Raw genomic sequence first — 17717 nt, forward strand, 5'->3', positions numbered from 1 at the left:
TATGTGGAGAGTGTTTGTTAAAACACAAAAGAACAAAAAAGACAACAATATCAAGCTATTTGGCACCACTACAGGGCAATTTAAACATTTGTGCTCCTTGCATCTATTATCATTCAAATACCAGAGGCCGTAAAGAAAGGTGTACCATGCTTTTTAAGTGGGAAAATTTTTTCTTCCCACTATGAAGGAATCTTAGAGAAATTATTATTATTGTTGTTATTATTATTGTTGTTGTTGTCATTGTTGTTCAAGAACAACAATGACAACGACAATAACAACGACAATGACAACAACAACAACAAAGTAGAATGATCCATAGTAGAATGACCTTCAGATTTATATCACAAACCTTATCAAAGGTCCTCTATCTCAGCCTTGAGCCAGGGCAGTAAATCTTCTCCTAAAAACTCACAGCTGAAGTCAAGAGTAAGCAAAACAAACCCCATAAAATGACTGAACTAATCAGCTCAGAAATCACAAGGCACAACAGATACTTGATAAATTTCAGGCCCTGTTCATGACTTTAGCAAACCTAGTACATGGATGCTTTGGGATGCTTTGAACTGATCTTACTAACACTATTAGCTCTGTTACTATTATGCAATCTGATCTTAACAAAATTGAAGGGATATACATAGTATCTTTGGTGCATATATTGAAGTCCAACTTTCCATATTAAAAAAAAAAAATTACACAGGCATAAAAAAATTTACATCTGCATATGTTAACAAGGCTGTGAAGTTTGATCTCCACAATATTTTATAGTTCCACTGCCAAAATAATTATTTACCACAAAAATAATTTTCTCTGCTATTAGTAATCCATTAACACCCTCACAAAACTGACTTGGAAAATGCTTTTCAATTGTTACGTTACTTTCAGACTATGCAGTTTGAAAGAGTTACATCTATATTGCTACTTGGAGTTAAAACCTACAGTCATAACCGAGGAAATCAAATACTTTTTCAACACAGCAGGTTGTTTTGTTTAATATTCTAAATAGTATTTATAGAGGTTATTTCCCTCACTTTTCTGTTTTGTTTGTCTGTTTTGTTGTCATTGCTTGTTTGTTGGTTGGGTTTTGTTGTTGTTTGCTTTTATTTGTTTGTGATTTTGTAATAGTTTGCCTTTATTTATTTATTTATTTAAATCCTGAAAAGCCAGAAAATGAAAACAAACTTTGGCATTTGGGGGTAATAGACCCCTCTAACACACTGTATATAACATGCAGAGTTAATAGCTGTCTCTTAAGTCTTCGTAAGTAAAATTCTCTGTTGACTCAGGAGTCTCAGATGGGATATCAGTCTGCTTCCACTGATTTTTGCTATTTTTGCCAGCTGAAAGTACGATTCCTTGGTTTTATTCCTACTTCAACTAATTTGTATTTTGTGGGGTTTTGCTTTATTTGTTTCCTTCTTTGATTTTCAGTGGTGAGTGAGCAACAAAACCCTGTAGAATTCATTAAAACTGAGGGTGGACTTTTCTATTTACTCTATTTAGACACATCATCTCTAGCTGACCACCTCTAGCTGATGCACCACCAGAAGATGGCTGGACACTCTTGGGGTGACTGGCTCACAGGGACAAAAAACCCCAGAATGACTCCTCAGTCTGTGCAGAATTGCATCTTGTTATTGGACTGTGACACTCTGGTACCTCTTCTGTTTAAGGGGAGGACTGTATTGTCTGGAATATCTTGACACTACACTGAATATGATGGTTGCCTCGTGGCACCACCTTAATACGAAATGATAACACTCTCTTGGGCGTACATTTACTCCGTTAACTCAAAGCTACCACCACAGACTCTTAATTTCTAACCCCTGAAGCCTCATTCTACTCAGAAATTGTTGGGTGTCACCTAAAGATCCAGCTGTCCAAGGCAAAGGAGAATATAAACTCAGATATTTAATTTCTCAGGGCAACACTTAAGTGCACCTGTGAAAAAATGGCCTGTAATAAAACAGATGATTCCTTTAACTTTTAATTGGTCATGTAAAAAGGGCCCTAAAACCAGAATGATTCAGAAAAGAGTTTACAGAGGTAGAAATTTAGGAATGGTACAAGAATCTTAGATTCCATCTACTGCTGTAAAAACTTATTTCCACAAATAGGTTGCAGACATTGCTTTATGTTTCAGTTGGAGGCATTGTTTTAAATAAGACTGAAGCCTGGATGTCTGCATGTTTTATAGTTTCTATTTCTTTAGAACCTTTTACTCCACTGTATCTTATGTAATATAAGGTAATGAAGGGAAAAACCTTATATTTTTTCTATAGCACCCATTTAAAAATACTGAGCGGTTAATTTATTTAGCTTTATCCTTAAGGATAATTAATGAATCATATCCACTAAAATATCTACTGAATTATGACTATTACTTAAAATACAGCCAGAGAATTAAACTAGATTTTCATCCACATTTGTGAAGATTGTTTTAGAAGATTCTTATAGACATTCCCTTGATATTAGTCATTTTTAATCTTAAGTAACTGAGAGCTGTACTTCTTCAGGATCACTGAGTATGCAGTTTTAGAAAAGAGATTCAAAAAATCTACTCTTTTATGCACTGTTCACAGCTAAGTTTTCAGGATATGTAAATCATTTAATAAGCTTATTTGATATTGAGAAAGAAATAGGAGCTCTCTACCATTTACTTCAGGCACTAAGTCAGGTGCTGCGATAACTTAGACCTTCAAAGTGTGCATAAAGTTTTCCCCCTTTAATCAGTGAAGAAAGTTTGAACCTTCTGAAGCCAACATATTGATCTGATCAAGGAATTGCTGAGGCTGCTGCAAAGGAAATTATATGAATATATATGGAGAAGAAGTATATAAGGGAATTTAAAAAGTTCCAATTGACCTTTCTCTGTAGTTTTCCTATTATTTTGTGTATTTTTCTCAGAACACTGTCTCTTCTGCTAGCTTTAACCACCAGAAGATTGTTACATATGGTTTGAGCAAATGAAGAATAGGGAAACAGGATAGTTATACTGGCTGTGTATGAATCTTCGTAATTGAAGGATTTTTTTATGAATGAAGAAAGAAATGCGACAGATGCTCACTTTCACATAACAGAGCACCTGCTCAACCAAGAGCATACAGGTTTGAGGTGGGAAAGACTGGTGAGCTACATCTGAGTGTGAAACAAAGAGAATCAGGAGCAGGGGTCAAAGTCATGAATAAAAAGAACAGGGGGCAGAAGTCAGAATGTATAACTGCTCTGACCACCATGCTCACTATCCAAGAACAGAATGAGACCAACTATGCACCACAGTGCAATGAGAAAAGTATTAATTATGCATAGCAGGACTGGATTCTCCCCGGTACTATCTCCTGAACCATGTCTTGATAATGTCTGGGCAGCTGTCAGGAATTAGAATATGGACAACTGGGGGACAGTTCTCAAGCCTGCATTTGGTCCTTTTTGATTCGTGTTTATAGACGCAGTTGTAAAAGCCAGATCCTAGCTTGAAATGGCTAGATGATGGTCACTGACTCTTTTGAGAAGGAATGGGATATTAGACAATGGAAACTGGCAAAAGTCTATATAGCACAATTATGTAATAAAATATAAGAAAATATTGTTAGCTAAATATTGCTTACTTTGATGTGTATTTTACTAGTTATTCAAAAGCTAGGTAGAAAGCTGAAAATAATATAAATACTCCATTAATTAAAGGGGACTTGTGTTTTTATATCTATTAGGAATGTATTTTGTTGCAAACCCATGCAAGATTAACTTTATTTTTTCTTTGTAAGAATTTGTTCTTGACAAAACCAAGCATAATTATATTAATCATTACAGAGGTACTTACACATGAACTATGGCAAACAAGAAGGAATTATTCCTGTTCACCTTCTTTAAAGTATTAAGGGCAATCCACACAGTTATTCCTGAAAGGCTGTACCATTAAATTTTCCTTTGTGAAGACATGGGGTATTCTGGAATAACTTGATGGAAAGAGGAGAGAGATCTGAATGGCTGTTCTGGGCCATTCTACGGAATTTACATTTTCATTTATCTGACAGGTCCTATTTTCTTTCTATTGGGAGAAAATGTTGAAATTTTACCTGCCGAACTTTTATTAATCAGAAATGTCTACTTTAAAATTCACAATACTGTGCTTCAGCACTACACAGTCTCAGAACAAACATTTCATTACAATTTGAGTGTATGTGTGTAATTATTGAAATAGTTGTTTCCTGACTGAAAATTTTAGACATTTTCATTACAAGCTTGGACAAATTAATATCAATGCTCTGGCTTTTTTTGTTTAATATATTTTTTAAAAAGACCCTTTCAAATGTTAAAACAAATTCAGTCTCTTGGTATATTTTAGGTATATATTGGTATATATTTATGATATATGAGTCAGAGGATTTTGAGTGCTGCATTTAAGATACACATCACTAACTCTGATCCAAAGAAGATAAGCAGACTAGGCAGATGCCATTAGGATAAGTAAACGAATGACATTATTTGGAGATGTTTCTAGAGAGTATGAACAGGATCTATAATTTACAAGACCTGAAAATCATACCTTGGGAAAAGGTGAATGAACCCACAGCAACGTACAGAAATCCAGCTTGCTCATTTTCTAGGATACTCAAAGCTCAGCAGGTGTACCATTGTTTACGTCTTATAGCTGGAGCAGGTACCTCTTCTGAAAGCTCCTTTGGTCACTAACATTTCTATGAATCTCTATCTAGGACTGGAAAATTTTAAGATACGCTCTATAAGCCTACAGGTTATCTTCATAAGTGATCTGGAAGATGGCATCAAGTGTACCCAGATGAACTTTGCCAATGACACCAAACTGAGTGGGAAAGTGGACACTTCGGAAGGAAGAGCCACTCTGCAGGATGACCTGGATATGCTGAAACAGTGGGCTAACAAGAACCTTATGATGTTCAACAAGGACAAGTGTATGGTCTTGCACCTGGGAAAACCTAATCCAGGAGGGCAGAACAGGCTGCAATCTACCTGGCTTGGGAGCAGCTGTGTGGAAAGGGAGCTGGGGGCCTTAGTGGACAACAGGCTCAATACGAGTGAGCAGTTCACTGCCGTGGCAAAGAAAGCCAACAGGATGATGGGCTGCATTAGCAAGGGTATAACCAGCAGAAACTAAGGAATCATTATCCTGCTCTACCCAGTGCTTATCAAGCCACATCTGGAAAATTGTGTTCAGTTTTGGTTCCCACTATACAAAAAAGATGTGGACAGACTGGAAAAGGCTCAGAGAAGGGCCACAAAGATGATCAAAGGACAGGGAAGCTGTCATATGAGGAAAGGCTGAGAAAATTGGGCTTGTTCAGCCTTGAGAAAAGAAGGCTATGGGGAGAAATCATCACCACATTCCAGTATTTAATGGGTGGCTACAAAGAAGATAGAGACTCCCTTTTTACAAGGAGTCACATAGAAAAGATGATGAGTAACGGGTATAAGTTACTCCCCTGGGGTGATTCCAATTGGATGCAAGAGGGAAATTTTTCATTATGCAAATAATCAACCATTAGAATAATCTCCCAGGGAAGTGGTGGATTCCTCAACATTGGACGGTTTTAAGATTCAGCTGGACAGGGTGCTGGGCCACCTTGTCTAGACTGTGTTTTTGCCAAGAATGGTTGAACCAGATGATCCTTGTGGTTCCTTCCAACCTGGTATTCCATGATTCCCTGATTTAATCTTTTGGTACAATTTTAATGAATATGAAGATGGAATGGAAGAAAGTATGTAAAGACACAAGACAATGGACACCTTTAAAATTCCACCAACCCTCATTGGCATCCTAGACTGTCTGTGAAGGCAGAAATCAGACTTTGTTCTCTGCCAATATTTATAAAGCTTATCTAAGCAACCCAGTATGAAGTCTTAAATGAAAAATTATATGTAAATTGCTATACTGGATCAGATTACTTGTCAGACTACCAGTGTCACAGTAGTTGTTTTTAAGTAGAGAGATAACAGACTGTTAATTAGAAGCTGATTTATGCATGGAAGCATGGCTTGCACCTCTTCATTTTTTCATATAATATCATACCTATCTGCATTTACCATGTTAATATCTACTTGCTTTTATTTTATTTATATGAAGACCATGGTTTCATGCTTATTCAGAATTAAATGTGCTAATGTAAAATTTAGTTAAGAATCTTTGTTTTCTCCTGCAAGCAAGACTGAACAGAAATGTCAGCTTAGTTTTTCTTTTCATTCTATTTTCAGTTGTGTACATCTAGTATCTTTTAACAATTTGTTCTCAAATATCTATTCCAAGCATTCCAGTTCTCAATCTGTTATTTCTTTTTGTTATCATGCAGATCTGAACCTCTCTATGTTCAAAGGTTTTATTTACTCACAAAGTAGCACTCCTCTTTGCTTTAGACGACATGAGTCATTCAAGTCTAAGATAGTCACTAGGCTGTCTTTATAGCCAGTGGAAGAACTTCCAAAAGACAGCCCATGCCCTTACTTTAGATGTCTGAGATGGTATAAATTGCTCTCCTGAGCAAGATTTCCCTTGACTATAAAGGAAACTTAGGGTGACTATGGCAAACTTTGTGATGCTTAAGGTAAGTAAAATGAATCCCAACCATATAAGCTCAATTGAAAAGAGCATTGCAAGTGATGGCTACTGAAAATTTAAAAAATGAACCCTCTGTATTTACTTTAGACTGCTCTTTTTGCACATGAATGCTGTTCTTTTCTCTGAGCTCTGCTGAAAAGTGACCATGGGATTTTACTGACTTCTTTAAAATTCCTATGTTATGTATGGTTTGAATTACTCCCTCTTACATGGTCTGTCATCACTGAATTTAATCTGCCAGTGGATATCCCCTTCTTTTCATTTTGCTGTAATCCCTGGAGATCTTCAGTTTTTCCTGTCCTTGACTAGTCCAACCAATTTTCTGATATCTGCATATTTTAGAACATTACTGATCACTCAAACATCAGTATTCATAAAACAAACATTAACAAAAAGTGGCTTTTCTCCTGCTGAAAATTCTGTTTATTTTCTGTCAGTTCCAAATAATATCCATGACAACACACTGCACTTCAAGATTATTTGGTGTTCTCATTAATATGTCCTAGAGTTGTAAGCTTGATTTTTTACAAGAGAGTCTCCTTTAACTGTTTTTTGGATGTTGCTCTTAAGGAAATTCATTTGACAACAGAGGGAAAATTTTCATTTAAAAAAGAACGCTAATCTGCCATAGGAATATGTATCTCCTAATACTGTTCCCTATTTCAGTTTCTACATTCCACCTATATCTTTAAAGATAACTATGCTTGTGGCACTCCAATCTTCCAGTCTATCAATTATTTGTAAATTAAAGGATGAATATTTCTTAAGACCAGTTCAGCCACTATGTAGTACATTTCTTCAGAACTCTTAATGGTTTACTGCAATAGGACCCCAAATCAGCCAAAGTCCTGAGGTGCATCTGCTTAGGCCTTTAGCTCTCAAAAAAAGTTCAGAAGTCTGTTAAAAGCCAAGATTAAATCTTTGATTTAAAGTCAGGAACTCACATTTGAAACAGAGAAAACTGAAAGCAAGTGGTTAACACAGAATGGTAATATAATTTAAAAGCTTTTCTCCCACTGCCTGTTGTATCCTTGCAAGTGGGTCTGAGCTTTCAGCTAATTCAGGGATGCTGAGTGGTAGCAAAAGCTCCTGTTTTTTCACACTATCCTTTTCCTATGCCTGCTCAGCTGGTCCTGAGGAGGAGGTGGAGGAGAAGGAAGAAGAAAAGGAGCAGGATGAAGGAGGAGGCTTCCACCTCCTATCAGAGGTTTTTATTTCACCTAATAATTTCTTAAAGGAGTATAATATAGAACTGAGACCACATAATTAAAACAAATACCATCTGTCCCAGCCATGCATGATCAAAGCAAATTATTGCTTTTACATTTGTTAAGTTTTTATAGTGTATTCTAGTGTATTCTCTGCCCTTGAGAGGAGACGGTCCCTGCATTAATGGAAATGCATTTGATTTGACCAAGCTGCCTAAGTAAATCTGACAGCACAGATACTGGATCATCTGGATTAGAACAAAGCTCTGAGGTTCTTTTCAGAAGAAATGAAGATCTGGAGTTATAAGCTGCCACTCTGAAAAGTTTAACAGTGGCATGGCAACTTTCTTTATGAACCTTCTTAGCTATTTCCAAATGTATAGTGATGTAGCTTGGCATAGCCTACCATACAGTTCAGGTAGCCTTCATCACTTCCCATGTGCCATGAGCTGAGAATGTGCAATGGATAGTCATTGCAGCATGGCTGTTGAGTAGTAACTTCCTTCTGTGTCTTGTAAGGAAAAGAAAATTCCACCTGCAGAAGATCTCAGGAGATTAGCCTATCTGTCAAACACAACTAGATGTTCAAACTGTATATGGACCACAATAGTGCCATTCAATTAGAAATGAATTCATAAACTAAAATTAGCAGAAGGAAACCAAGAACTCAGTGCAATACTGTGAAATTTGCTACAGAATTGGATTTTTTTCATGACAAGAAATAGCAGTTCATCTTTAGTACTGAATCCTTTTTCTCATATATCTGAACTGTAAAGTGATTCTAAAATGAAAAGATATCATAAGGCATTTAAAAAAAAACCCCGAAGGTGCTGAGGGAATATTTTATAGTAAATAAGTTTGTAAATGTGTAAATGTGTTTGCTGACTTAAACAACAAGAATTTTATTACAAATTATAAACAGGACCTCACATGTTTTTAAGCTCTTGTTGGTACAGCAGAACTGATGCTAAGATAACAGCAACCACATAGTTCATTCATCTCAACTGAGATCAACATAAATGTTCCCTAAGTTCCAAGTACATAGTCTGTCAGACACAGTTCTGTAAGCCCCATGAGGATAACTACACTAAACCCGAATTATTTCGGACACACTGCTTCTTTCTTTGTGAAAATTACTCCTTGCTGATAACTACCTTCAGTCCCCATCTCACCATGTCACCTGAGCTCAAGCATCCTGGTAAATGAGTCACACAGCAGTGTCCCTGTCCTTTTTTGACAGGTGACCGAGCACAGAGAGGATAAACTCATGCCAATATGACACAGACAGAGGTAGGCAGTCAGAATAAACGTATAAATTCATTTCACTTTCCTCAGCTTTTTTCTATTCCTTTGATGGTTATATAGTTAAGAACAGACCTACTCCTGAGTGCCTAAAAATATCTTATATGTGGGAAGAGAAAGATAATCAAAAGAAAAACTGTTAAGATTATGCAGTTATCTAGACTAGCCAGTGCACAGCACAGTTTCTGATTCAATTGGAAAGTTGTTGCTGTTTCCCATTTGAAGTCATGAATATGTAGAGGCACAGATCACTTGAGTGTGTCTTTTTAAAACATATTCCATTGTGGGTTTTTTCACATTTTTCAGAGGACAAACAGATCAGAATGTAATACAACATGCCAAGGAGCATGTGCTGTGCTCTTTAAATAAGCTGGGTTTTTTATTATTTTGTCATAAAAATGCCATGGAACAAGCATTTCAAGAAAGATACTGTTTTTTCTTTATAAATTTGTGCAGAGACTAGCATAATGAAGGACTGACAAGTGGAAGAAGCTTTACGTGTTACTACAGTGGCACAATAAACAACAGAAATAATAATTCACTGTTTAAAAGATAAAGTTCTCCATACTGCCAATTAAAATGTTTTAAACATTTTAAGACTGCCAAAGTTCTTTCAGGTGAGTTCTTGGACATGTCTCCAATACAAGGCTGTGCCTTAGAGGGACTAGTCATGTTCCCAGTCATGTTCATCTATATATGAACTGTACAAAAGTAATAAATACTTATTATTGCACAGCAAGTCAGATCTTCAATAGGAATATTCCAACAACTTCCCTGCTTTATTCTAAAAACTAATTTCTAAGTGTCCATATTTTCTAACATTCTAATGACTTGCTGAAGAACTGACTGACCTATGGATGCGGGAAGACTCTAAATGAAAATCTGAAAGAATGTATTGACACCAGAAGTTTTGCTTTCAGACAAACATATATTTTGAATTAGTTCATTACATACAACTATCTAATACTGTCTTGGCCTTGCAAATGTGCAGCTATAGAAAGTTAAATGTCTAATGAAGACACAAAGCAAACTGCTTAGAAAATCACTTACGAAACTAATCCTTTTGGATTAATTTTTTTATAAATTGCTGTGATATTACAGAAGCATTAATGGTTACTAATAAGTGGAATTCAGTTGATGAGAATCTTCATATTTGATGTTTGTTATTATTTGATTGTATTGCCTGGGAACTCTCCAGTGATGAAAACAAAGTCTGAAAAATAAATCTCAATAAAATTTGAAACTGTCACACAAAGAAAACACTGATGTAAGAAACTGTAGGCTTAGATTATGTTGGCAACAGATATATATACATATATATATATATAAAATTATTATTGCTTATCTGGCTATGCTGATTATTATCACACCATACCATGTGCAAAGACAGTTCTTTAGTTTAATAGAATATTAAAAAATATAATGTCAAGAAAATTCACATTTCTCAAGCTATTAAGTATATAATTATTATCTCACTTAGCATGATTTTTTGAATTACCATTTGAAACACTGTTTATCCTGGAAATGCTCTAACATATACCTACAGTTCATAGTATACTAATGAGTATTTTCTGAATGTTATTTAGAGTCTGAAACTTTGCAAGTAGATCTTGAGATGCAATTATGGAGAAGTTCAATGTGTAAGGCATAGCGAGTGTGTTACACCAGAGAGGGGATAACCAAGCAACAGAAATAGCCTGGAGGAGGATGAGCAGACCAGTCTGGATTGGGATAGAAGCAGAAACTTTATAGTAGATACTTGCAATTTCTGATTTATATTAGGTCACAAATTTGATAGAAAAAATACCTATTTCTTACCTACATTTCCAGTCATTAGGTATGAATTCTGAAAGTCCATCATTCCCATTCCAACAATGTGTATAAAATCTTCAATCACCTGCATTAACTCCACCGAGCCCGGATAGATCTAATAAAGGAAGGTCAGCCAAAATTAACTATGACATGAAAATCTCTACAGCAGCAAATTCAAGTAAAATCTAAATGCCATCAATGGAAATGTGAGACTTAACAGTCAAATTGCTCTTCCCACGTTTTAATATCAGACACTTACTGTAAAACAACCATTTTGTCATTAGATCCTCATGTGAACAGATACTGCTTCCCATAAAGCTACATGAAATCAGCTTTGCACTGGAACTGTGGAACATTTGCTCTAAGCCACTGCACTTACAAAAAATATTACTGGCCATTGCTTTCATTAGTGGTTAAAGCATTTAATATTCCAGAACAATCCTAATTAAAATATTCTTCCTTCATCTGGAAGATATCTTCAGTAATTTCAGAACTATTGAAACAAACAGCTGAATGCAAACCTTACCATGGCCTCTCCAGTACGCTAAATATTTGTTGCTTTAATCAATATTTAAGTGGTATAAATTGTTACTGGTAATACTATTTTCATTGCTGATGTGGAGTAGTAGAATCACAGAGTAGCTGAGATTGGAAGGGGCCTCTGGAGATCATCTAGGTCAACACACTGCTCAGAGCAAGATCAGCTCTAGTAGGTTGCCCAGAACTGCATTCAGTTGGATTTTTAACATCTCCCAGGATGAACACCCCAAAGCCCATCTGCGCAACATGTTCTAGCATTCAATTATTCACATAGTGAAAAGGGTTTTCTTATATTTAAATGGAATTTACTGTATTTTAATTCTTGCCCTTTGCTTCTTGTCCTGTCACTGGACACCACTGAGAAGAGTCTGGCTCAGGTTTCTTCTCCTCAGGAATTTTTAACACTGACAGGATTCCCACTGATCACTTTCTCTTTTCCAAGCAAAATAGCATAAACTCTTTCAGCTTCTTCTCGCATATCAGGTGCTTCAATCTCCTATACACCTTCACAGCTCTACACTGGGTTCATTCCATTAAGTCCATGTCTTGTACTGGGGAGTCCCAAACTGAACACAATAAACTAAAATAAATTGCAGTAGCCTTTGCATTGCTAATGCAGCCTCTCAGTCTGACTTTCAAAATGGTAAGGACTAGCACATTTCCAAGAAATAGAATTTATTTGCAAAGTTGTAAGCTACTATGATCACAAAAACATTTAAAATTGTTAAATTCAGCAGTAACAATACATTATTAAAATGGCATTACAAGTCAAAACAAGTATTAATAAGCTTAAGAGCTCTACTCATCACATATATAAAAAATATTTTTGGTTGTTATGGACTGTTATGAACAGGACAATTTTCAGTAATACAGTATTTTGCTATAGAAAAAAATGGATGACATGTTCATGGAGCTTTTTGAATCATATAAGTGAGACATCTGAATTTCACTTTATGAGCAACATTCTACCCATTCTTTCCACTACTGGGACTATAGACTCTAAAAAACGCCTATAGAGGCTATAAATTCCAGCATGCTGCGCTTCATCTTCATCTTGCTTTATCTGTCTAGATCCATTGCTGCTCGATTCAGGACAGAGAATTTCACAACATGCTTTGTTTTCTACATGAATCTTTTTATGAAGGGTAGGGCAGCAACACCATTTTTATGAAGAATTTGTTGTGAAATTTATGATCTGAACATTTTGCAAATGCTCCTTCAGGTGAAGGAGATTTAACTTACATTTTTCTTATGATGAGTTATTGAGGTAGTAAGTGTGGGTTTTTCATCCATCTCATTCATGGCACACACACTATCAGATTATGTACTTAGGACAAATTTCAGTGAAAAGATTTTTTCACCCTAGTTCTTGCACATAAAAATTTATAGCAATAAACTCAGCAGAAACTCTCAAGCAGTCAGTGTTATAGACATACTCTTCATTTTTATATATCTGAAGTACTGGTTAATCAAGAGGGTGCCATTAGATGGTGATGAAGAAGATACAGAACATCTCCTCTGTTTTGAAACACCAGTATGAACTTGTGGACTTGGTTTCCTGTGAGCAGTGCTTTACATCAGCTCTTAACAAAAGGCAAGTATTAAAGTGAGTTCTGCTTATCTGAAAGCTATATAACCTGTAATTAATGGTATCAACCACTGGCATTTAATCTAGAATAAAGGATGTGCTGAGATATTGCAGCTGTATACTTCATAGAAAGTCAGTAATTTGCTGACAGTAAGATTTTCTTTCCAGCAAAAAATCCACAAAACAGCCTAAGAGATCAATGCTAAGAGTAGCTGTGAAGTTGAAGAAAACCATGCAAGCTGGCAAAAAGTTGATTAGACTTTAGTGAGAAAAAGACAGCTGGGTGGCTGAACTGGAAACAGAATCACCTTTACCCTTTATTAATGAGTCGATAGTTTTTGCACTAGATTGCATTCACAGCACATAATGACTTGTATACGTTCTTTTTAAGTTCAATTCCTACATTGATTTTGAAAAAAAAATTTAAAAATTGCATGAGATGCAGTAACTTCAAATAATATTGTTTCTGTTTTAAAATGTAATTCTATTTAACCATAACATTTCAGTGTTTTATCCAAAATAAGACAGAAATTAATATTTGGTATAGGATTTTTTTTTTTCCAATATCAAAGGAAAAAAATAATCTTAGGAGTACTTAGGGGTCCAGCTCACTCTTCCTAGCCAGTATGAAGAGCTCCTTGCTTCAATAGTTTCTTTGAGATTGTTTGTGTTAACTGCCTAAGAACAGTAACAAGACCTATGCTATGGTTTCTTTGGTTGTCGTAGTTCAGGAGTCTACGATTTAGTGAATTCACCAGTTTTGTCATCAGGCAGCTGTGATGCTGCTACTTCTGTGTTCTGCTCATCTTAGTGCTCGGTTGGGCTCCTGCCTGCCTACCAGTGCTGTACTCAGGTCTATGAGATAATGAATTACATACAGAAAGGAGTGTCCTGGTTATAGAGCTGGGACAGAGTTAATTTTCTTCCTAGTAGGTGGCATAGTACTGTGTTTTGGATTTGGTATGAGAATAATGTTGATAATACACTGACATTTTGGTTGTTGCTGAGCAATGCTTACACAGATTCAAGGCCTTTTAGCTCCTCATACCACCCTGCCAGTGAGTAGGCTACTGATGCACAAAAGATTGGAAGGAGAAAAGTGGGACAACTGACCCCAACTGACCAAAGGGATATTCCATACCACATGACATCATGCTCAGTATACAAGCTTTGGGAAGAAGGAAGGGGAGGATGTTTGGAGTTATGCTGTTTGTCTTCCCCTGTAACCATTATGTGTGATGAAGCCCTGCTTTCCTGGAGATGGCTGAACACTTGCCTGCCGAAGGGAAGCGGTGAATGAATTCCTTTTTTTGCTTTGTTTGTTTGCACAGCTTTTGCTTTACCTGTTAAACTGTCTTTATCTCAATCAATAAGTTTCCTCACTTTCACCCTTCCAATTCTCTCCCCCATCCCACTGGTGGGAAATGAGCAAGTGCCTGTGTTGCTGGCTGGGGTTAAACCGCAAGGAGCTACAGAAAAGTAGAAATAACTTGTCTTCTCTCCGTTTTTCAACACTGCAGCAGCAATGAGAGCACAGAACTGGAAATTTGCTATTTCCTCTTCTACCTCCATGTTCCCACCATTTCTTCTTACGTGCTGTCATTCCCTGATCTTCATGGGACAGACGGTGGATACGGCATGGGAAAGCAGGCAGGTTGGAGGTAGAAGAAGACAAGGCCAATAACACACAGATGTATCCTGACTGTTCAGTAGTGGGGCTAAAATAGTTGGCTGATATTGGTTCCTCAGTCTTGGTGCTGTTAATAGAAACTTCCCACATGCATGTGATTTTATTGCTTCTATCTACCACCACTAAAGAAAATGACATACTTTGTCTATTTTTGTGGCTGGCTCTTACACAGAGGAACAGAAAAACAACAAAAGAAAAACACAATTTCTGGCTAATTACATTGGGTCAGCTGCAGTATCATATGACTACTGCAAGATTTGAATTGGTAGCAAAAAGTCCTGATCTTCCCTTTTTCAGTCATATTACAAAGATAAAATCACAAAAATGAAGTCAAATAGCTTCAAAGACCTTTGAACACCTAGTGATTTACTGGCAACCACATTAAAAGTGAACAACTTTCAAGTATCTATACAACACAGCAGCAATGACCATACAAGAACAGATCAAAGATCTGTGTAAGCTGTTTTCTTGCCTTTGACAGTGGTGAATAGCAGATGTCTAAGGAAAAATATTAAGGGGCATGCACATAGTGATACTTCTTTTGGAATTTTTGCTCAGCCTTTAGCACTTTTTTCCCAAAGGACTTCCTTAAGCAAAAGTGAGATCTTTCCATAAACAGCCCTATACTGACATTTTTTTCATGAATTTGACTATTTAATTTTTAACTTGTGTACTATATGTGGTAAAAAGTTCTGCAACCTGACCTGTAGAAAAAGTATCTCCTAGTTTTCATTCTGAATCTGCCACTATTTTATGTCCTTTAGTTATTTTACAAGAAGTATGAGTGGATAGTTTAATCATTCCTGCATGAAAATTTTTCAATACACTCCTGATTTTAAAAGCCTCTATTGCACATTAGTGCAGTTGACTCTTTTCCATAATGAAATATCTGCTTTGTTTAATCATTCTTCATAAAGAAATGTTTCCCTTCCCTTAGCTGCCTCTGTAATTTTTTCTCTGTGCATAATTATATGTTCATCCTTATTGTCACTGTTAATTGTATCTGAATAAATCTGATAGTTCTATGGTCATGTTCATGAACATAAATATTAACCTTGTCCTATAATGTTACTGGTATAAGCATGTAGGAAATACTTATATCCAAGCAAAAAATGGTTCTCATTTGAATTTTAAACTCTTGTATTATAATTAACATTTTTTGTTAGACTTTACTATTTTATGAAGTGCTATCATAATTTCTAACTTAGTCCCAAAATTTGTCAGTCTTAAAGATCACAACTGTTGTCTGAAACACAAGCTTTTAAAAAAGGTCTACTGTTAAGATTTCTGGAAGTTCTTCAGTGATGTTGTATGAGTTCTTCGGGCAAGTTCTGATGTGTTCTGTTTCATAAACGCATCATTGCAGCTAGCCTTTAATAGCATTTTTCACCTTTCATATGTACTTCATTACAACATCAAAAGGACAGACATCCCATGGAATGCAATGTTCATCAAGAGAAGCCCCTCATAGTCTTAATATAATTTCAATCTAAGGAATTAGCCAACAGTCCTGGATTTACTCCTTTTTGAAAAGGATCAGTTATTTCCAAAATATGGTCTCACTTAGGATTTACTTTCAACTACAGCAGAGTGTAAGTTTAACCTGATATTTGAAACCATACATTCCACTTTATCATGACTTACTGAAATAATGTGTGGCTTCTGATACAACAAATGTCATAATACACGTAGTTTCCAATTTTTTAAATTGATGAGTTACAAAATGCAACTCCTACCTGCTGTGCATCTTCCCATTTCTCTTTGTTTTCTTCATCTAAGAGGTTACTAATGATTTGAAAGAAGTTCTGAAAAATCAGATAAATAAAAGAAGAGTAAAATGACATTCAATGACATAAACAGCAATATCTTTAAATTGACATCAAAAAGTTTTCCTTTCTCTATTACAGTTGCAGTTCTGCAGCCTATTTTCTTTCACTAGAAGAGATAATAAAATATCAGACCGATAAAAGTGCATATATATTTTTTGGTTAATTGTTAATTTCTGGCCATATATTCAGGTACTATACTACTGCTTTGTATAAAATAAAATCATTTTAAATGTTCTAAACTTCTAAATGTGACGGTGTTTTGTGTTCAAATTGCTCTTATTCCAGAAACCAGTCAAAAGAAGAGCAAAAAAACCAAAGTACACTAAGAAATAACTAGGCTCTTGGTCACTAGTTTCTATTCAAAACATGAAAATGATCCATAATGACCATAAATAGGGCATACAATGGTACTTCAGTGATAAATGCTGTGTGAAACCTTGTGCATATTACTTTTAACAAGTTACATTTGCCTCTGCCCTTTTAATAATTTCAACAGAAAAGGAAAAATTAATTTCTGTTTCTTTGACCATAAACTGTTAATTTCTTTATCTGATTTTCCTATTCATTTAACTATAAGGAAAAAAAAAAAAAGGAAAAAAGTCAAGGCTTTTAGCTTTCAGATCACGCATTTTGGAAAGACATTTTCTTCCAAGTGTTTGTGGAGAACATTCCTTTCTAATTTTGTCTGTACAAATTTATCTTCCCAACTTCATCTTCGAAAGCCAAAGAAGTGTGTTCTTCTCAGTTTTGTATCACTTTTTGTGCAGAATGTAAATTTTGTCTATAGCTTGTCACTTATAACTTAGCTTTTCCTTCATAAAAGATTCTTGTAGTTTCAACTTGCCTTAGCTGAAGGGTGCAATTAAGATCCTCACCACCTCTGAAAAAACTTTAAGTGGAATACAAATCATAGGACCCTATTGGTCCTTCACCTGCACTTACTTCTTAGCCATTTTTGAGGGGATAAATAGGGCTTAAATAAGACTTAAGTAAGAAGTAACTTTAATTCACTATTGAATGAAAATACAAAGTATTCAACGGCACAGTGACCGAAATGAGAGCAGAAGTAACTTCAAACCTTAGCATACTATGGATATTATGGTTGTGCTTGAAAATACATTAATTTCAAAATATGAAATATTGCAGACATTTTAGGTGTCTC

At 35.6% G+C, this 17717-nt stretch overlaps 1 protein-coding gene across 1 annotated transcript in view; it reads right to left on the reverse strand.

The window, feature by feature from the left end:
- Positions 1 to 17717, reverse strand: part of ADGRB3 (adhesion G protein-coupled receptor B3) — a 449703-nt gene that overhangs the window by 206919 nt on the left and 225067 nt on the right. The window contains exons 12-13 of the mRNA XM_082048907.1: positions 16463 to 16531; positions 10915 to 11023 (exon numbers count right to left, since the gene is read on the reverse strand). Coding sequence (XP_081905033.1) covers positions 10915 to 11023; positions 16463 to 16531 — 178 coding nt within the window. The remainder of the gene's footprint in view (positions 1 to 10914; positions 11024 to 16462; positions 16532 to 17717) is intronic.

The sequence above is a fragment of the Streptopelia decaocto genome (assembly GCF_964273445.1).
Source record: "Streptopelia decaocto genome assembly, chromosome: 3".
Lineage (NCBI taxonomy): Eukaryota > Metazoa > Chordata > Aves > Columbiformes > Columbidae > Streptopelia > Streptopelia decaocto.